The sequence below is a fragment of the Bubalus kerabau genome, chromosome 18 (assembly GCF_029407905.1).
Source record: "Bubalus kerabau isolate K-KA32 ecotype Philippines breed swamp buffalo chromosome 18, PCC_UOA_SB_1v2, whole genome shotgun sequence".
NCBI classification, from domain to species: Eukaryota; Metazoa; Chordata; class Mammalia; order Artiodactyla; family Bovidae; genus Bubalus; species Bubalus kerabau.
The window spans coordinates 14,338,240-14,360,120 of NC_073641.1; the positions used below are offsets into that span (position 1 = coordinate 14,338,240).

At 39.2% G+C, this 21,881-nt stretch overlaps 1 protein-coding gene across 17 annotated transcripts in view; it reads right to left on the reverse strand.

Annotated features, from left to right (window-relative positions):
* Nucleotides 1-21,881, reverse strand: part of MAST4 (microtubule associated serine/threonine kinase family member 4) — a 613,695-nt gene that overhangs the window by 39,205 nt on the left and 552,609 nt on the right. For all 17 annotated transcript variants that reach the window (XM_055554690.1, XM_055554694.1, XM_055554693.1 and 14 more), the window contains 7 exons: nt 19,952-20,084; nt 15,984-16,051; nt 13,511-13,596; nt 6,105-6,313; nt 4,212-4,350; nt 2,790-2,922; nt 1,656-1,821 (listed from right to left, as the gene is read on the reverse strand). In XM_055554690.1, coding sequence (XP_055410665.1) covers nt 1,656-1,821; nt 2,790-2,922; nt 4,212-4,350; nt 6,105-6,313; nt 13,511-13,596; nt 15,984-16,051; nt 19,952-20,084 — 934 coding nt within the window. The remainder of the gene's footprint in view (nt 1-1,655; nt 1,822-2,789; nt 2,923-4,211; nt 4,351-6,104; nt 6,314-13,510; nt 13,597-15,983; nt 16,052-19,951; nt 20,085-21,881) is intronic.

The following is a 21,881-nucleotide window of genomic DNA, read 5'->3' on the forward strand; positions in this document are numbered from 1 at the left end:
CACAAGATACGTATAGTACCGCTTTCAACAAGGCAGCGTGAGAACATTTCAAATGAGTATCTCTCATTTACCTTTTTGATTCATTTTTCTTTGGTAGAACTGACACTGCAAATTAGTCCTCTCGATATTAAGAGGCCTCAATATAGTGGAAACTCTAAACTCCTGTGTTTAAGGCAATCACCCACCCAGGGATCATGGGGAGTCAAATTTTCTCTTCTATCATACTTAACTGAGAATCTGGCCACAGCTCTAGAGTTCTTCTGCTTTGAGGAGTAAAAAATAATTTTGTAAAAATAACTATTTCCAGAGACAAAGGAAAGGTTAAAATGCTAAAGACTGAAGAAGAAGAAGAAAAGAACCCAAAGAAATCGTAGTAATGGAAGTATTGAAAATCTGCCATAAATATTAGAATAGGTTCTACATTCTCAAGGAGTTGGCCTGAAGATAGGTGTGCATGCTTGTGTGTATGGAAATGCAATAAAAACATGAGTTATTTCTGTGTGTGCCTGCCTCTAGCTTCCTCTGCTGCAGTTTAAATCTGATTTGGAAAATAAAACATGAATATGCATCTGAGCCGCAAGGCATTGAGAAAACAAAGCCAGCATTTGCTGCTTGTGTTAATTAAACAGTTGATTCCTCTTGCCACTCAGGCCTTGGTATATCAGAAGACAGTCTAGTTATAAATCCATAAAGAGCTCAGATATTGTATAAAAGGGTTATACACTGCAGGCAACTCACAAATCTACTTTGTTCAAGTTTACAAAGACGCCTGGCTTGCAAAGTCAGTGACAGAAAATAATGCTGTGATTAAAAGGCTCCTTATACCAAAAGGAATTATCCCCCTATTTCCGCCGTTGGGCCTTCTAAGTACAGTCCAGAAGGGACAAGAGGTGGGTGAAGATGTGAGTGATGACTAACAAACTCAGAGTAAGAGAGGCCTTTCTGATCTCTGCTTCAGGAAAATTTATAAAAACAGCAGGTAGGGTAGTAATAGGCCTATTTAATTATCATTTAGTTTTGCCACAAGCCACATAACAATAGTTAGGGTCAGCTTTCAGGTTAAGATCTAAAGGTTATTGAATTTAAATGAAAGATGAACAGCTGTTAAGAAATAACATTACACCATAACAACTACCAATGAAATCATTAACAATCTGTGGATTAAATTTGCTTCCTCCCCATTCTCATTATTTATTATTTGGTAGACATTTGTTTTAGGGTTTATTACATTTTTGCTAATTTCTTCACTGTGCCAATAGCCATTTTCCCCATTTATGCAAATGTTACCCACATTAACCTTTTCTTCCCTGGTGCAACTTTCCTATTATGGAAAGGAAGACTGGACAGCAGTGAAATCATTTGCAAATCCCACACCAATTTCTTTTGCAGATAAAGCACGCCATAAAAATCAGTTACATCGCTAGTACTAAATTCCATGTTAACAAAACTTCTTCAGATCAATTTCCAACACAAATGGCTCCGCTGAGATTGTGAAAGTCAGTTTCATGCTATGATGAGTGAGTTCTTTTAATTTGGTGGCTAAACCATTTGATAAAGGTTAACATTTTAGTAGTAAAAACAGTAATACTCCCCAGAATTACATTAAAAAGCTGCTTCCCAACGGGAGCCTAGAGATAACTCCTGACAATATTTACCACTGATGACTTGTCCAAATAGCTCTTCTGGAGTGTCCCCAAAGAATGGCACGCATCCAACCAGAAATTCATAGAGGATAATCCCCATGGCCCACCAGTCCACTGGCTTCCCGTAGCCCTGCCTCAAAATCACTTCTGGTGCAATGTATTCAGGTGTGCCACAGACCTGAAAGATGATTGCAATATTAGAATAATTGGAATATGAGACACAAATTACAATGAGCAAGATGGCTCAATATCAATTATTTTGCCTAGAGTGCACCTGCTCGACTACATGGACAAAGAACTTAAGACCAGCGATTCTAAATCATTGTCTATCATACCAAAGGCAGTGAATTACTTAAATGCCAAACAAAAGCAAAGCTTAAAATGCTGCTTTAACAGAAAACTGTGTGTAACATCTAATTTCAAATTTGAATAGCTTTACTTACTTTGCAAAAACATTTGAAATCCCTGAAATTTAAAATAATATTGCATTTTTTTTTCATCTGTCACTCTCAGAGAGTTTTAGTATTTATACAACTGAAATATATTCACATCCTGGTTACTTCATAAAAGCCTGATGGTTGAGACACGTTCACCTTAAGTAACTGTACAGTGAACAGATTGTGGGCACATGGTAATGAGGCGTGCTTAAAGAGAAATGGTCCATGGCTCGGAGTTTAGCACCCGTGATTGTACGACGCATCATGAGTTTCATGAGGACTCTACTGAGACTCCCGAATTCCTTACAAAAACAGTTTTCCATTTGTCTCTCTCACACTCTCACTTGTGAGCAATTACATCATTCGTCTTACTAATAGAGCATAATGCTAGGGGAGGAATGTGGAGGGACCTATAGTTCAAAGAGGTCCTGGGAGAAAAATGGGAGCAATTTGCACTTTATTAAATGTGAGGCTTATCAAGACATCTAAAGCCCCAGCACTAATATGAAGACAGCCGAGTCAAGTTTTGGTTCTGAATCTCATTGGCAATCCTGTACTTTGTATTAGAAATGATAACCCACTCCAGTATTCCTGCCTGGAAAATTCCATGGACAGAGAAGCCTGGTGGGCTATAGTCCATGGGGTTGCAAAGAGTAAGACCCGACCACAGGTCTAACACTTACTAGAACTGAGCAGCGTGCGACCTTACCTGCTTGTCCAGGAACTCTCGGGCATCCTTCTCAATATGACCCTCATAAAGATTGGTAGTCATGCTCATGAGTCCCACCTTGGATAATCCAAAATCGGTCAGCTTTATGTGCCCCATAGAGGTGACCAGCAAACTGTGAAGCAGAAGAACATACATGACAATACTCCTTTGAAGCTCAGTTTTGGTTTTTACTTTTCTCCCTTCCACTGACAGTTTTTAAGACTATGTAGTATACAGGTATCAATCTCATTATAAAATCCAGCCTGCAAAGAGATGAAGTCACACAAAGATGTTAAATATATTACTATGTATCTGGCAGCTGAGTGTAACCCACAATGGAGGGCTGGAGGTCGGGACCCGCACGTCTTCCTTGGAGCATATGCATACAGCATCACTTACAACTTGCAACTCAGAAAAATTCAAGTATGGAACTCTGACATCTTTGTATTTTCAGAATACAAAAATAACTGAGAAAGGGCTACCGATAATCCTGTGTTACACATCAGCAACTGAGATAAGCTATCAATCTGTGAGTCAAATGAGATAAAGAACTTGGAAGAAAAATGTAGTATTGTTTCAGATTTTAACTTCTGGCTCAAACTTAAGTTTCTACTTACTAAGGACATGACCTACATCTCTTACACATGCAAAGAATGCACATTTGAAAGCTTTATGAATTTGTTTTCATTTTAAGTGGCATAGGAAATTGTAATAATTTAAAAAATTAAAGGAGGAGTCTAAAAAATAAAGCTATCAGGATATATGCTGAAATTCTAATAGTTGTGTTTGGTAATTTTGTGAATGAATTTTTTTGTACTTCCCAAATCTTCTGGAATGAGCATGAGTTAATTTTATCATAAAGTTTTCAGCACACTGAAAAAATACTTCTAGAGGTATCTGAAATTAGTGGAGAAAGCATGAAACATTTAATAAATGGCGTCAAGAATACCTAGACTTTGGTGGGAAAACAGTGTATCTGTATCTCAAATCTGTATCTCAAAATGAACTCCACATAGATTAAAAATTAAATAATAAATAATAAATTATGAATAAAACAGAATAGATTCTACAAGGATATCATCTTGGAGGAGAAAGGAATTATCTAAATATGATTCTAAATGCAGAAACTATCCAGAAAACAACTCATGGCATTCTATGTACCTATTATTTACATAATAAAAAACGTAAAATTATAAATTAACCCTGGCTTTATACTCTTTTGTTTGTTTCTTATAAGCTATCATTATAAACATCATAGCCTTTAAAAAGAATATACAAAAATTATAAATGCTGCTAAAAATAGCTTTGGGGAACATTATGGGAGAATTTTAAAATGTGCAAAGCAGCGTTAAAAGAAAACATTTTTTAAAGACAAAAATTTGTATTATGTGAAAAGTAGACATATTGCATCAGTGTACATACTTGTCTGGTTTCAAATCCCTATGTACAATTCCATAATTATGTAGATATTCCAAGGCCAGGACCGTCTCAGCAAAGTACATCCTGGCCATATCAACGGGGAGAGGACCCATGTTCTTCATTAAGGTAGCACAGTCACCCCCTATAACACACAAGAAAAAGACTTAGCAAGTACTATATCAGCTGGGATTAAAGACCACCAGTTTAGATTGCAGAATTTCAAAACACAATGGCCTCTAACCACAGACAAAGTCCATCGTGCTCATAAGTGGAGACGGTGTTAGGTAATCATGTTTCTACTTAAGATGTGCTGTGAAGAAAATACAGACTTCTATTTAAGAAGCACTGCTCATGAGGGAGCAGGTTTGACCTGAAGTGAAACAAAAAGTTGAAGAACTAATGATGTGTTTTAGGGACAGTGTGACAATTTAAAATATAATAAAACCCATGGCTGATTCATGTCAATGTATGGCAAAAACCACTATAATACTGTAAAGTAATTAGCCTCCAATTAAAATAAATAAATTAATTAAAAAAATATATAATAAACCATTTTAAAACATGGATTCTGGAATCAGGCTGCCTGAGTTCAAATTCCAGCTTTGATTCTTACAGGTGGGGATATCTTGGGCAAACTGGTCTTGGTCCTTTTGTCTGTTATGTCAGGATATGAATAACGTCATCCCTTTTATTGTGAGGATTAAATGAAGTAATCTATGTAAAGAATTCAGGATGCTGTCAACACATATTAAACATGTGATAAACATTAATGATTGTTGTTAAAATAACCACAGCAAAAGTTAAAGTACTGGTGTGGTGAAAAGAACACTGGGTAGAAATCATGCAAGTTATGTTTTTGTCTTGTATCTACCACTAAATATCTAGTGAAACTTGGGTTTCAGTTCATTCATCTGCAAAATGAAAATGCTACTTAATGTTTCTTCAAATTGTAAAGTTTGGGGATTCTGTTCAAATAATTACAAGGGCTTAAATCAGATGCTTTGAAAACTGTTTTGCCCTTGCTTACCTATTCATTTTACAGTTTTATTTATGTTAATAAGTCATGGCTACTGAAACACTAAACATTTCATGTAAAATTGATGGAAATAACATTACCTGGAGTATTTAAAAGACATACCATGAGCTTCCAAAAGAAAAACAAGCTTTTTAAAATTAAACTGTGGTTGATTTATAATGTTGTTAGTTTCAGGTATACAGCTTCTGATTCTTTCCATTGATAGGTTATTAAAAGATATTGAATACAGTTCCATGTGCTATACACTAAATCCTTGTTATCTATTTTATATATAGTGGTATATATCTGTTAACCCCATAGTCCTAATTTATTCCCCCTCCCCTTTCCACTTTGAAAACCAGAAATTTGTTTTCTATGTCTGTGAGCATATTTTGCTTTTGAAAATAAGTTGATTTGTACTTTTTTTAGAAGTTAGATTTTCTTGAATGTATCTTTCTTCTAACTCACTTTTAATTTCATACCATAGACTGAAAAGGACATATTTTTAATACATTATTTAAGAAGATCCACCGTAATGAATGATTTTATGATACATGATAAAAATAAGTAGGAAAAATCCCATCACCTATATTCTAACTTTAATGACCAATTCAGAGGAGGTACTCAGGATGAAAGGCTGTTTAAAAAGGAAAACAACCTGTTTTTCAAATAGCAGTAATTCTCCCTTTGTTATAATAGAGCTGGCACTTTACAGGCAATTATCAGAAGGTGATGACTGGGAATACAGCCATCTCAGTGCCCAGCCTCAGTTCCTCTGTGGATACAACCATTGTGAAGCACAGGGACCGAAAACATGAGCCACACAAAGACAGTGGCCTTGGGCACCAGCGCCATGGTCGCTGTGTCAGAGGCTGACTCACCTTCCACATATTCCATGACCATGCACAAGTGGCGCCTGGTCTCAAAGGAGCAGTACATGCTGACAACGAAAGGGTTTTCTGCAAAAGTCAGGATATCCCGTTCCACAAAGGCCTGCTGGATCTGGTTTCGGAGGATGAGGTTCTGCTTATTAATCTTCTTCATGGCAAACCTCTGCCGGGATTCCTTATGCCGAACAAAATAGACTGCCCTGAAAAGGAGCACAAGGAGTTGGGGTTCAAAGGAAGAGGAGAGGTTTCTGGGTACAGTAAGCCATGTAGGTGGATGTGATCACCCACTTTTTTTAAGTTCACATGACAGCTGGGATTCAGCCCACATTAGCTATGCTGGCAACTATCAACATTCAATTTCAGGTCAAAGTCCTTTGGCTAGATTGATTTTTTTTTTATCCTTTCAATAAAGGTTACAGGTCACACATAAGACATCAAATTCATTTCACTGCTGAAGGATATGGACAGTCTCCAGAGTGAGCTATTTTCCAATAGCTAGCTGTTGTTTTCAGTTTTTTTCATAAATAAAATGAAATCCAATATATAAGTTAGAACAGGAAAACAACGAAAAAAGTACATACATATTCTGAGCTAAAGCCTTTCTAGCATTAGATATCTATTAGGCATTTTTTCACAACTGACTAAAGCAATAATTTTCTATATGATACACATGAGATCTACAAAAACAGACCATAGATTATAGCTTCTTAATGTAGCTGACTTCCAACTTGAGAGTAATTTACTTCACATTAGCTTTCACAGGGCTTCTCAGGTGGTGCTAATGGTAAAGAACCCGCCTGCCAATGCAGGAGACAGAAGAGATGCCGGTTCGATCTCTGGGCTGGGAAGATCCCTTGGAGAAGGGCATGGCAACCCACTGCGGTATTCTTGCCTGGAGAATCCCATGGACAGAGGAGCCTGGCGGGCTACAGTCCATAGGGTTGCAAAGAATTGGACATGACTGAAGTGACATAGCATACACACATAAATTTCTAGATAAATATGAAGTGTGTAATAGGTCATAGGGGGCTGCCCACCCTGCTACAAAGAGAAGCATATTTCTTCACTACAGACCTCGGCATGAGTTACACCTAGGCCTGTTTCAACAGGAAATGCATTTCTCAACTGAAAAAGGGGTCCAGAGTATATGGCATTTCTGGTGCATCTGACCCACAGGTGAGGTGCCCAGCAACTTTACCCTAAAATGAGCAGGCTGCATTGAATTTCTGCCAGAAGCCTCACCCAAATACTCTACAGAACCAGTTCTGTCCGGGAAAAGACAATGGACTCCTTGGAGCTTCAAATGATGTACAGAAAAGAAGTAATCAGGAGGAAGATCTTTCAAACCCCAGCTGGAAATAATGAGCAACAAGGAAAATGTCTTGGAGAGGCTTCTTTTCTCACAAGTTACTCCTCACTTATCTCATTATTGAGGGAGAACAGGTCTGAACTCACATGAGGCAATGTGCAAATACTTAATAATTTACCTAAAGAGCTATCATCATTACAAGTGTGTAATAGGTTATATGAGGCTGTCCTGAAACAAATGCAATGATAAACTAAGGAATAATTTACCTAAAGAGCTACTAGTCACAGTAAACTCTACCCAGTAGGATGCTTCCTAAACAAAGGGTTATCTGAGATTCATTTCCCACTGATGGTTTTCATTGTCCCTGAAAAAATGAACACAAAGGGGACCAGGACACCCTATATGCCTGCTGAACCAAAATGTCAGAGTGATCCACTGATGTAAATCTTAAGTATATTCAATCTCAATTTAACCAACGTTCACATCTTCCTCTTAAGCGCTCAACTAGGAATTCATCTTTCTATCAAATGTGTACATCTTTGTCTTTGTCTTCTCATTATATCCGTATTTTCCCTTGACTCACAAAATCACACAAGCTGTCTGAACCACATTCCACACAGCCAACTGGAGGAATAACCTGGTGTTCCTATTTCCACTGTACAATAGCCTGGCATAGGGGCTGGCCAGCTGGGTGCTCCCTGCTTTCCATGTGGGCTTGGTGTCCTCTTCAGGATGCCCAGACATTCGGGCTTCCACCAGCTGGGTTTATTCCTACACCTGTTCTCCTCACTAGGCTTGATACCATAACTGACTAATTTAAACAAATATTTAAACTGATGGAAAGCGAGTGTGAAAAAAGAAAACATCCTTGTTTATAAGAAAACTGAATGGAATACTTGGGAAAGTACTGATAAATGTGAGTAACTAAATTCCCATTGATTCAGTAAAGTGAAAAGATTCTAAATGTTAAGAAAATAATACAAATCTAGACACAGATTGATTTCAGTTTTTGCTTTACCTATAAAGAAGCTAAAGATGGGAAGCAAACAACATAATACAGTCAGCCCTACGTGTCCCTGTCTCCTGTGTATCCTTAGATTCAACCAACTGAGGACTGAAAACATTAAAAAAAATTCCAGAACTCGATAAAGCAAAACTTGAATTTGCCACACTGACAACAATTTACAAAGCATTTATATTGTATTGAGCTTCCCTGGTGGCTCAGCTGGTAAAGAATCTGCCTGCAATGCGGGAGACTTGGGTTCGATCCCTGGCTTGGGAAGATCTCCTGGAGAAGGGAATAGCAACCCACTCCAGTATTCTGGCCTGGAGAATCCCATGGACTGTTCCATAGGGTTGCAAAGAGACACAACTGAGCGACTTTCACTACATTGTATTAGGTATTATAAGCAGTCTACAGGTGATTTAAACTATATGAGAGGATGCCATTTTATTTAAGAGACTTGAGCATCTGTGGATTTTAGTATCCAAGGGAGGTACTACCAAAGAATGACTATGTAACTACGGTTTATATTCGCTGTCTTATAAAGGTCTTACATCAAAAGGCTGGTCAATTTACATATATTTAAGTTAAATTAAAATGTTTAAAGTACATATCATTTTTTGGCGATTTCCTACTTTGACTAACTTTTTCATTAACCAACTTAACTCATTCTTTCTCGATCAAACGCTTTGACCAATTCCCCCCTTTTTCCGATTACTAATTGGATAGAGTAGAACAAAAGATTCAAAAACACTTGCACTTCTCCTAATTAGAAGCTGATAGTAGAAGAGACATACTCAAAGGGAGCACAGACAAGAACTTGGCCTCAGCTTAGATATGAGACAAGCATTGGCAGATATTGTCATGAAGAGGGATTTCTGAAATACAAAATCTGCTTTTTAAAATTAGTCTCAGAACTGAAAATGTTAAAAAGAAAAAGCCAGTATCTTTATATAAGCACTTGCCTATTCTTGAGACTCATCTGGAGTACAGCTCAATTCCTCTCTTCTTTCAGTGTTTAACATTAAGTAGGTTTAGTGCTAGGATGTCCAGACATATGACATTGAGAATTTCACTTTTAGACTATCAGTAGGTTGCCATTTTTTTCCCTGTTACATCTTTCTTTTCTTTTTTGGCCATGCCACAAGGCATGTGGGATCTTAGTTCCCTGACCAGGGGTTGAACTCATATCCTCTGCTATGGAAGCACAGAACTCTAACCACTGGACTGCCAGGGAATGCCCTAGGTCGCCATTTTTATTTTCAACCAAGCACCACCATTTCTTACATAAATAACTGCAAAAAAATTCAGTATGTGTGAAGACAACAGGAAGTGAAGGAAAAAAGAATAGGATTGCATATGACTTTATTAAAGAACAAAAGAGAAAGAAGCCTCAGGCTCAATTTGACCAGCACTTACACTAGGTACGGTGTTAATAAAGGCCTTCAATCTTTGTCCTCAGATTTTCAGTTCGTAAAATTTGATTTGATTTTCTGCTTCCCCTTGCTATTTTATTTAAAACAATCAGGTAATCCTCAGGAATTAATTGAAATTAATTTCAGTTGAAATTAATCCTATAGGTAGCCTGAGATACCATTTCCTCAGGACAAACATATCTCGTTCAAGTTGCAAAAGTCAACTTAGACTTAATTAGAATCCCCTGCAGCTGGGTTTGTTTTGTTTATGTTCTTACATTTCGGTACTGCTTTGGGAATATTATTTCTAATGCTGAAATTTGTTCATTTAGTAGTAAGTGTTCTCTCACATACTCCTTTCCTCCCTTCCTGTAAGTCAGTGTTCAAAATCTACTCAAGTCAGCAGAGAGAGAGAGGAGAGACAGAGAGGGAGGGAGAGGCTGAAAGAGAGAGAGAAATAGAGACAAACAGCAGTGGGACAGCAGACATCTAACACTGCGAGGCAGAGTTGCAAACTGCCCAAGTCTAGTTATAAAACTAGGCTGCACTGATTTGGCTCCCATTTCTCTGCTTTCTGTCCCCAAGGGTTGCTTTCTTTGAAAAGGCCTCTGTGTCTCTTTTCCTATACTGACCCCTCTGTGAAACAGGAAGAGGCAAGGATGGGAGGTGATGCGTCGGGAGGGGCAATCCACTGAGCCAAGCATCACTCCACTCAAGCAGAACTGAGGTGGGGGGTGGGGGGGAGAAGCAGAATGGGAAGCAGGCAGGATCTAGAGCAGAATGAATCAGTCCTATGGGGAGTGTGAATGTCTCATGCATATACAATTACTCATGAATCTGAGAGCCTGATACACGAATCCCCGTGGGCAGAGCCTCACGTGGCAAGGAGAGTGCGTGTGTTGTCGAGACGCTGAGAGGAAAGGCTATCAAGAGGGCGCATCTGTCAGCTTGCACACCTGGTCTCTCAGGTAAATGACACTGTCCTTTGAGGGTGAAAAAAAGAAAGGGCAGCAAGGCAAGAAAGGAATGTGAAGTGGAGAAGAGCTGTGCCTCTCAGATCCAGTTTACTTACTTTAAAAAATTTTAGATTAGTTTTATTCTTTCACTCAAAATTGTTATCTAAAAATCCTGGTGGAGGGAATTTCCCGGCCGTCCAGTGAGTAAGACTTTATGCTCTTACTGCCAAGGGCCTGGGTTTGATTCCTGGTCAAGGAACTAGGCTCTCACAAGCCTCGTGGCCAAAAATATTTAAAAATAAATAAATAAAAACAAAATCTAGGTGGATGTACTCAATGGAAGAAGGACTTCTATACCCCAATTGAGATGACTAAAAGTTATAAACAAAACATAAAGGGAGGCAAGAACTCTGCTTGCAGTCAGTGTGTGACCAGGCCTGGAAGCCTCTTTCCCCACATCAAAGGGTCTTGTGAGAAGAGGACGTATACAGAGAGACTAGTCCAATGCCTGGCACACAGGAGGTGTTCACTTCCTACAAAGTGCTAAGCTTGGCTTGAAGGAAGTTTCAGCTTCCAGGCAGGGATCTGAAACCTACTAAACAGAGAAGGAAATTCAGGGCTTATCAAATTGGTAAAATGGCTTCATGCCATATGAAAGTGAAAGTGTTAGTCACTCAGTCTTGTCTGATTCTTTCTGACCGTAGCCTGCCAGGCTCCTCTGTCCATCGGATTCTCCAGGCAGGAATACTGGAATGGGTAGCCACTCTCTTCTCCAGGGGATCTTCCTGACCTAGGGATCGAACCCGGGTCTCCTGCATTGCAGGCAGATTCTTTACCATCTGAGCCACCAGGGAAGCCCCCTTCATGCCATGAACTGTCACTAAGTAGGGATGTTGAGAAAATCCTGACCTGTTACAGCTCTCTCTAAGGAAAGGGTTAGTTTCCAGCATAACCAGTTTTTGAAAGTCAAAGAACAGGTCACTGATGTGAGCAAGGATTTGGCTACAAGGATGCCCATGAGAACCTTGAAAGGCTTCAATTCATGGCCCACAAGGGATCCATCTGTTCAGCCAGTTCACAGAAGCCCACCATAGCATCCTGATCGGGTGGGCCAATGGGTGTGGCTTGATTTAAACTTTAAGTTCAAAATAATTAAATCTTAGAGGAAATCTGTTAGAAACATAGCGAGAGATTAACTTGGAGAAGAGTAAAAGAGAAAAAAAAAAGTTTTGGCTGATCAGCAGAGGCTCCCGCAGGCAGCTTGTAAGCCCATTAATGACTTGGCCTGCGTCCTGGGTGTTTACGGATTCACAGCTTGTTTAACTTCTTGTATATTCCCAACCATTCCCCAAAGTGTGATATACCTCATTTACTATACAGTGGTTTAATTGCACTACAAATGAGTTTACTCAACCAATTAGAACTCCATATACAGCTAAGATATTTGCTCAAATTTTATAAAAGTGCTTCACCAACAATCCTATGCCAGAATTTCACTTCCAATAAAATCAAGCAGTGCTCATACCCACAGATCCCTTAAATCAAAATTCAGTCTTCTTTCTCATCAAAGAAGAAATCCTCAGAGGATCCCCAGAACGAAAATGGACTAAAAGCCAACAATATATAAACAAAACCCACAAACAACCACATGCTAAAAACGATCTTCTCAGGCAGAAGAGTTTCAGTGAGGTCCTTGAAAAAAATAAAACATTGCAAAAAAACCCCAAAAACATCAGAAGCATTTATAAGCCACATCAGGAAATATGCCATTTGACATAATCCTGAAAACTAATCAGTGAAGCATAGAAAGGACTCACAAATATTTAAGTTCTTCACTAAGTTAATGGTGTGGAAAACATTAGAGGTGAAAAAAAATTCTAAGAAGAAACATCCCTTGTGGCATAACAAAAATCGTTTCTATCTCATCTGCTCATGTGCGTGATAAATGGCAATAAATGTCTACGGGATGGTTTATTGCCCTCCACCTACAGATGGAATTGGGATTCATACTTAATTAAACTAGAATTCTGGGCTGTCTAAAGTGGATCAGGACACAGTTTGTGTATGAATTATCCTTCCAGATTATTAGTAACTCAAGAAGGATCTTGTCAGGACTGACCTCATGCCATGAGAAAGAAACTCTGTGTCTATAAAACTGAGTCAAGGAAGGGGCACCACTAATACGATCAGACTATAGCATACAGGCCAACTGAAAAAAAAATTCTGGTGTAACAGAAAGACAAAGAATTTTATTACTTTATATTTTCAATCAGCCTTCTTAAGTACTTCTCTTCCAATGCTGACTGCTGGTCAGGCAGGAAATATTGGCTAATTCTCAAAAAGAAATGCTATAAATGAATTTATATATATTCAAATATATATATATATATATATATAAATATACAGCCAGATGTGTATATGTATCTATATATCTACATGCAAACAGACATATGAAAAAATGTTCCCTTTAGAAATTTTTGCTTTCTAAAGTCTTTCTCTCCAACCCTCTACAATAATTCCCACCCATGTCACTTGAAATATTTTCTGATAAAGTATCCAGTGAAAAATTATTTGGGCTTCACCTTACACCCATTAATGAAGGAGCAGTGATCTGAAAACTAAAGTCCACAACAGTATCTATTTGGCACAAGATCAATGTGAAGAATATATTTCTTAGGTGTGTTAAAACGCAATCGTTTTCTTAAATTACTCACCCATAGGCTCCATTGCTGATCAATTTAATCGTTTCAAAATCACTTTCCCGAGGTTTCCTTCGAAGTTTCAGGGAAGCATTAGAGCTCTTGGAGACAAAATATGGATGTTAAAAAAAAAACAGCACAGAATTTAAGAAAATGATTTTTGCAGCAAAATAACTAATATCTGAATTACATGCTCTCTTGTTTAATATGTTGAAGTGCAGTATTACAGCCAAAGGAACCTGGGGGACAACTTTAAAGATGAATCTTCCAGGGCAGCTCTGATAAACCGTTCCTCACGACAGTGGCTCAGTTTCACTGAAGTGAACCTCATTTCCGGGAGATAGAGGCACCAAGGTTTTGAATATTTCTGATTTTAATTTACCTCTGTAAAGTATTCAGGTGAACTTCATCCTAGTCTTTTAAAGTCTTTAAAGTCATCTTAAAGTTTTAAGATGTTAAGTCCAAAATGCCAAAGCTTAATTCTGCTTTTAGTCAATCCGAATAGAATGGGCGGGAGTGGCTCTATGCAGGCTAGTGGATCATGTGACTTCTCTGCCCCTGACCCAGAGCATGTCTATTTCACTCCTATGGCAACCTTTCCTGTCTGGAGAAGGTAGCTGGCAATGACTGGGATGGCCAAGCAGAGCATGCCTGTCTTTCTTTACTCCCATTCACTGTAAGTCTTACGAGGGTTTAGATACCAAATTTCAAAAAGACAGCTCTTTTAAAAGTTCAGCTCAAAGAATAAAAGTGTTTTGTTTTTCTACAAAATTGTCTCACACTCCATGTGTCTTAGCACTGAGAGGGAGTTAACAGTCATTTTGCTTCCTCTGCAGAGACCAGAATCCCCTCCTCATAATTTTGGAAGAACCTCCATGACTCTGAGGAATCCTCCCCTGCTCAGAGATGGCACCCGCTGACCTGCTGCCCACCATCCTTGGAAGACTTAGACTGACCTTCCCACCTTCCTCAACCCGGGGTTCTCTCACCGTCCTGGATGACTTCAGTATCTACACAGAGAGCTTACCAAACAATGTGGTCCGGGTCTACCTGGCTTCCTCATCTCAAACAGCTCCCTTCTCTACTTCTCCTTGGCCTCTGGCCACAGGACCTGGGTCTTCTCATCCCCTGCCAGCATTCTACCTCAGGAAACATAATCCAAGGCTGGGACCACTTACTTGTTCAGCCACCCCACTCTGACTGCTCTCCACAGCTCGGGCTGCAAAGACCCTGAACCAATCTCTTGTCTCATTAATGCTTCCTCACCTACTCCCGTGAATGACTCCTAAGCCACCTAGACCATCCACCAGAAACTCTCCCTCTGAGGGCTGGAAGATCCCACACCTTACTAATGACTGCCTGCTTGATGGTTCAAAGGGACTTCAGCTTTAGCACATTCAAAATTCTGGCAGTTATAATGAAACTGATTAAAAAGTTGCCTTTATTTAGCATTTACTACATGATGCTGTCCTAATCATTTCACACAGACTACCTCAGTTAATTTTTCATATATATTTTAGAGATGAGGAAACTGAGGTATAGAGAGATTCCCACAGCTAGTGAGAAGTGAAGCCAGGCTTGAAATCTGGCAACCTGACTCCAGAGTCGGGGCTTTTCATCCCCCAGGCTACACAGCTGCCCCTCTCTCCTCCCCACCCCTGACACTTGGGGGTGGCCCATCCTGGTTCCCCTTCCTCTGTCACAAATAGGAAAGATGGCGTCAGCATGAGGCCCTCTCACCTGTGCCGCCGCAGCCTTTCAGATGGCTTCCCCAGGGCCACCCCCCCCCCCCCCCCCCCGCCTGCTCCCTTCACCCCACCTACTTCCTGCACTGCGATCAGTGTGACTTTCTTCCCACTATAACTTTCAGGGTCATCTCCTTATCTACTCCTCCCCTCCCCACACCCCCATGCCACAACACACACACGTTTCCTCCACAGCACCACAGCTTCCCACTGTTCTTCGAAAGAAATGATTTGACACACATGAACAGCAAGGACATCTGTGTCCAGTTTTAAGCACAGCTGGAGAGTCTTAACATGAAGCTGAAGGCTACATGGTCACCGTCACTCTAAAGCCCTCAGAAGCACTCTCCTACCATGTGTCTCCTAATGTTTCCTTGGCCTGGAATGTTCCCTCTGTTCCTTCTCATCCTAGTAACTCCTCACATGTCAAGCATCCCTTCTTTAGGAGATCTTTCTGGACTGGCAAGGTGAAGGTAGATCTCTTTATGTTATGTTCCAGGAACACATGGCCCTTTTTCTTCATCGATCTCCTTCAAGTTTCTCATTTTGATTTTTTGTGTATGATTTCCTTATATTATTTTGTTTTTCTTTGAAGAGAGGGGCTAAAGTTGTATACCTAGTGCCTCATCTATGGAAGCACAACAAATATGTGTTGAACAAATAAAGTAATTAACACAGCCAAAATCTCCAGATGCTCATAGACAGAAAAACCAACATCATGTTTCATCAAGAAAGATACTTACACTCACTGATTCATCTGTTTCTGGTGTTTCTGCTGTCCCACTATCATAGTTTCCCAGTTGAGCCATTTCTAAATTGAAAAAAAAAAAAAGCAAGATTTAAGAGAAATAGGACTATTGCAATTGGACAGGACAAAGACCCTAATGCTGGGAGGGATTGGGGGCAGGAGGAGAAGGGGACGACAGAGGATGAGATGGCTGGATGGCATCACTGACTCGATGGACATGAGTTTGGGTAAACTCCGGGAGTTGGTGGTTGGTGATGGACAGGGAGGCCTGGCGTGCTGCGCTTCATGGGGTCGCAAAGAGTCGGACACGACTGAGCGACTGAACTGAACTGAACTATGCTATTAATAAAACTAAAGAAAAACTATTTTCTTCAATATTAAAAAAAAGAAAAATTTACTCTATACTCCAAGGGACACATGGGGAAACCTTAAATCCAAAACGGCAAGAACCAACAACTGATATTTTGAAACTGTTCATTACATGTCCTTTTCCCAAGAACCGCATTCCTTATGAACACTTAGACATAGTCCTACTCAGAAGTGGGCCTCTGCTCATGCTGGCAGGATTCACTAGCAGGTTGACACAATCACCACAGCGTGGAAGGGGTTTGGAGGGTTCAGTGACTCTGCCTGTAAACAGATACTCAAGAGAGGCAAGTTTCCTAGGCTCCGATGGGCATCAGAGATGTACTGACTATAGCTCAGAGATTGAGTCTCAAGTTGTGATGAGCCACCCTTTGCTCCGTTCCTTCACATGCACCAAGAGCAAGCATTCCTAGTACATAAGAATTTGCAATTTGTCAGAAAGGAAGCAACAGTAAGTGTTAAGGAGAGTTTGGAGTTGAAATGACTTGAGCTACCACCACTAAGAGCACTTAGTGAGTTTTTAACCTTGGGCTCTTTCTCTGTAGGATGGAAACAATACTGTTTATCTCAGTTTTTTATGAGTATGACAAGTGATATGCATGTAAAGCTCTTAGCATGTTAACTAACAAAAATTGAGTGCTTATTGAATGTTGATTGTTATTTATTACTATTAATTATATCATGTAAAGTAGTCAGTTCTGGGCTGGATGCCACATGCTTGACACCAGTCTAAAGTCTACCCTAGTGGTCTAGTTAAGAGACAAAGAATTTAATTGCTCAACCAATACTGGAATGCATCCCTGAGTTTATATAAGTAAATGAGAAAACCTAACTCATTTTATGGTTTGTTTTGATTTTTATACTTAAGAAGAAAAAAATGAAACACATTTTATTAAAAAAAAGAACATGAAAGAATTTTCTTCAAAACTTTGATAGGGAGTTATCTCTAAGTGGCAGGATCACAAATAATTTGAAATTTCTAATTTTAAAAAATCAAACAAGTGTAATAAGAAGTTATAATATTTAGTTACATATTTTTGTGTGTATCTAATATTATTTCTTATGCTCTCAGAATTTCATGTATTCACGTTCTTATAAATATAATCATCCTTTTCTTGGGAGAGATTACACATAAAAGATATGAAGCAAAGCAACACTAGAGTGTTGCCTTTAGAGAAAAATTAACTCCAGAAACTAAAATAACTGGAGATTGACACTATACCAGGTTACTTATAGAGGAAATCCAGGAATTAAAAATGAGCTCAGTGAAAACTGTGTGCTTTCTTCGTGTCACTCAAATGAGTCAACATCCTATGTGGCTAGCACTGTGAATTTATGGACTAGGAGTTAAATTATAATGTATTCAGTTGGAGGGGCTCAAAGTATGCATTTGTGTGTCATGTCTGACTGTCTGCAATCCTACGAACTGTACACCGCCAGGCTCCTCTATCCGTGGAATTCTCCAGGCAAGAATACTGGAGTGAATAGCCAGTCCCTTCTCCAGGGGATCTTCCCAACTCAGGGATCGAAACTGGGTCTCCCGCACTGCAGGCAGATTCTTTACCGTCTGAGTCACCAGGGAAGCCCCAAAACAGCAACAGCAGCTTATTAAGCATTATTATACATCTTGGGTGCAGAGGTGAACTCATATAACCCTAAAACAACCGTATGAAGAGGCGCCATTATTCAGGTTTTCGGGAAAGCGCTGAGGCACGAGGACGCCCATCACAGTGTGATCAGGGTGACCCACCTACAGTGCTGACCCTCTGGGCAGTCCCACGCCAGACCTGCACTCCTGACCCTCAAAAGCCAAGCTTCGGGTCTGCCAGTGTCCAGGATGACAAGAAGGCAAACATACGTAGATCAGAGTTTGCAATAATCATGTTTTAAGTGCTATGGCAAACAGATTAAAAATTATCCTTGGATCTGAATCCAGAAAATGACAAAGTTAAAAACACAACTCCTAGTGATAAATTTGTATAACTAAACATGAAACTTGTCAAAAATCAGTGTTAAACATTTTTTTAAGACTATAAACGTATATAAATAGCCTCAGATTATTCCCCTACCAAAGGTTCAGTCTACAGCGATATTTCCTGCCAGGTAAGAAAACTGTGAAGAGCTCACTCGGTCTACAATTCAAGGGCTGACACAACCTTAACTCTACCAGCGTGAAGACTCACTATAATACACTTTGACAGCCTCCCCCACTCCAATTATTTTCATAAAAAAACAAATTAAAAGATGGTTCTGTTTTAAATAGAGTTGCTGCTAAATAACTATTATCTGGGAAATACATATTATTTGTAAGCAGTGGGTAGTAATGGAATGGAACCAAGAGTCAGCTTTTGAAGCAGGAAGCTAAGGCATCATTTTGTAATGCCTGAAGAGATTTTTAAAACTCATCTAAATACCATTAAACATCTGCCCTTTTTATTTCATTGATTTAAACCATTTCTGAAGACTCATGATTCAAAAAGGTAAAGATGGTAATTTAAAAGCCGTGGGGAAAAATCTCTCCCCAGGGAACTTTTCAGAAAAGCAGCCACCAGTCTCCGATAAGTGATGAATCTGTTGTGGTATTGCTTTCAGTACAGTATAAATTTATCTGGCATTATCTCCCCGTAATGCATGCATCATTTCACTGGAAGCAAAGATTCGATGGCCATAAGAGCAGACAAAGCGGGGGAAATAGGAGAGCAGGCAGAGAGCAGCAGGTTCCCAGGCTGTAGATGGGAACATATCTGTGCCAACAGTTAGCATCATCACAAACAATTTAGCAAGATAAACACTGTTTGCAAAATCAATTTAATGAACCAGGAAGACAATTTTGAATAAAAGAGTCTATGATTGTTTTTGAGTCTTTTCAGGCAGTATATAACCTAAGTGTTTTAAATGACAATCCCAAACAATAATGAACAGGAAAAGGTGGTGACTGGTGGTTTGCCAGTATCAGATTTGGAAAAAAAAAAACAACAACCCACTAACAGGGTGCTTCCCCTTCTCTGTATTTAATAGCAGTAGACTTTCTTTTTTTTAATCAAGCAGAAATCCTTGCTTAAGTTCTAAAAAGCCTTCTCTCTCCAACTGGCTCCCCAGTATATATATAATAATATATATATTACTGTTTTTCATACTTTTCTGAAACAAGTAAGTAAAAATAGATTTATGAACATTGCACCTTACTTAAAGTTAATCACCAGTGATTAGTTACCTTACTCCTCACAGTGAAATGTCACTTTTAAATTAAATGTAATTAATTTCTTTATCAACATTTAAAAAATGTGCACCCCTGAGAAGAATCAAGTAGTGCTTTGCAGGAGAAAAAACACCCAGAGAAGATGGAAATCTAACCCTTCCTGGAAATAAGTTTCAGGCTGAGAAGCCTTCAGGATTTCAAGGTCTCTTCCCCACTTTAAGTAAACCCAAAATTCGATTTAGAGCTCTTTCCTTTGGATCACAATTGGCCCCCAGATTTGGCCTTTTCACCAGAAAGAGCCAAAACATGAAGAAAAAGGAAAGATTTGCCACTAAGTTCTTCAATGAGGCCATGATGCATAAGCAGGTAAAAGGTCAACCCAACCAGGTACAACTCACCTTCCAGAGGATCTTTATTGAGGCCAAGCTGGCTAATGATGTACCTGGGAATGTCAGTTTTAATACCCTGTCCTTCTTTGGCATGGCCTTCTGCTGCTTCCAATAGGTAGTAAAATTCTTCAGGATCAAATTCCTAACAGAAGACAAACACAGATGTATACTTCTTTGAGCCAAAATTGTCTAATGTTTTATTACATAAACCCCATTCACAGTGAAATTGCTGGATACATATGGTTGTAAGTTATTTATACTGAAAGAAGGCAAAAGGATTACTTCATTTAAAAATCATATAATTTTCAGGTTATATTCAAAGACTAATCATATTCTAAGACATTTAAATACTTGGTAACCTAAAGATAATTTCCATTTCCAATTTCCTTGTAATGTGACTTTGAAGGTACCAGGCTCCACTTAAGCTATCTATCCTACTAAAAATGAACAGGTCTGAATTTTTAATTGTGCCATTTTAGAAAAGCTTTAAAAATCCATGAATCTCCTCCAAAGAGATTCAGTTTCTCTCACTGCACAAAGAACCTAAGAAGAAGCAATATGAGAATGCATTTTTCTGAAAAGTTTTGAAGGAAACTCCTTTAGTTTACAGGTGTCCAAAAATATTAGAAAGAAAAATCTCAAAATTATCACTTCTATCATGGAACTCTAAAATTATGCTATTAATATTCATATGATATGAACATTAAGAAAGAAAATTACAAAACTTGTACTTCTAGTTACCTCTGTGTAAAAATTTGGTAATATTTTCTTAAGTAGTTTACCTTTGGCTGGCTGCTGCTTCTAAATGAAAAAGCACGCTACAAATGGAGTAAAGCCAAACAAAGTCCATACTCAGTACCCTTTGCTGCTGCTGCTGCTGCTAAGTTGCTTCAGTTGTGTCTGACTCTGTGCGACCCCATAGACGGCAGCCCACGAGGCTCCCCCGTCCCTGGGATTCTCCAGGCAAGAACAATGGAGTGGGTTGCCATTTCCTTCTCCAATGCATGAAAATGAAAAGTGAAAGTGAAGTCGCTCAGTCGTGTCCGACCCTCAGCGACCCCATGGACTGCAGCCCACCAGGCTCCTTTGTCCATGGGATTTTCTAGGCAAAAGTACTGGAGTGGGGTGCCATTGCCTTCTCCGTCAGTACCCTTTACAGAAACCTAAAACCAGAGGCAAGGCAAGATTGGAACTACAGGCCTAAGATGAATGGCTGGGAGAAATAGTCCCTAAAATTCTCAAACTCCAGTTTCATCTGAGCTTTAAACAGCTCAAAAAGCAGCTCACTTGTTTCTATCTTTGATAAGCTACATGGACCTTTACTGCTTCTCTTCTGATTAAGATTGATTCCTGTAAAAAAGTCATTTCCTCTTTAAACCAACATCTCTCTTCGCATGTCTGCTGCTGTCCAGAGAAGCAGATTTCAATGCTAAATGGTATTTCCCCCAAAACTGAACAACTGCAGGAAGTACAAGCCTGTGGTGCATAATTCAAAAGGTACAACACAAAGAGCAGGGAAAAAAACAATCTTCCTTCTGCCGGTATCTGGCAGTCACATGGCTCTCCCCCCAGAGGCATCCGGAGTATTTTGCTTTCCCTTTATTCTTCCAGAGACACTCCAATGCTGAGTGGTGCTTTTGAGTCTAGGAGTCTAAGAGTCCCTGCATTGATGGAAAGACTTCCTCCACCATACGCCTACCTTTCTCCTCTAGACTTAGCCTCTACCACATCTCACTATGCGGTGGTATAAGTTTATGAGGCTGTGAACATTTCACTGGTATAAAAAAACCACAAATCTTAATTACAATAAGAATAAAACCAAAATAATATCACCCAGTATGTATATGTGTGTACATGTAAAATTCTGAAAAGCTGTATTGTACGCAGTGTTATAAATATCAATACTCCAATGGCTTGTGAACTTAAAAGTGAGTTTTGA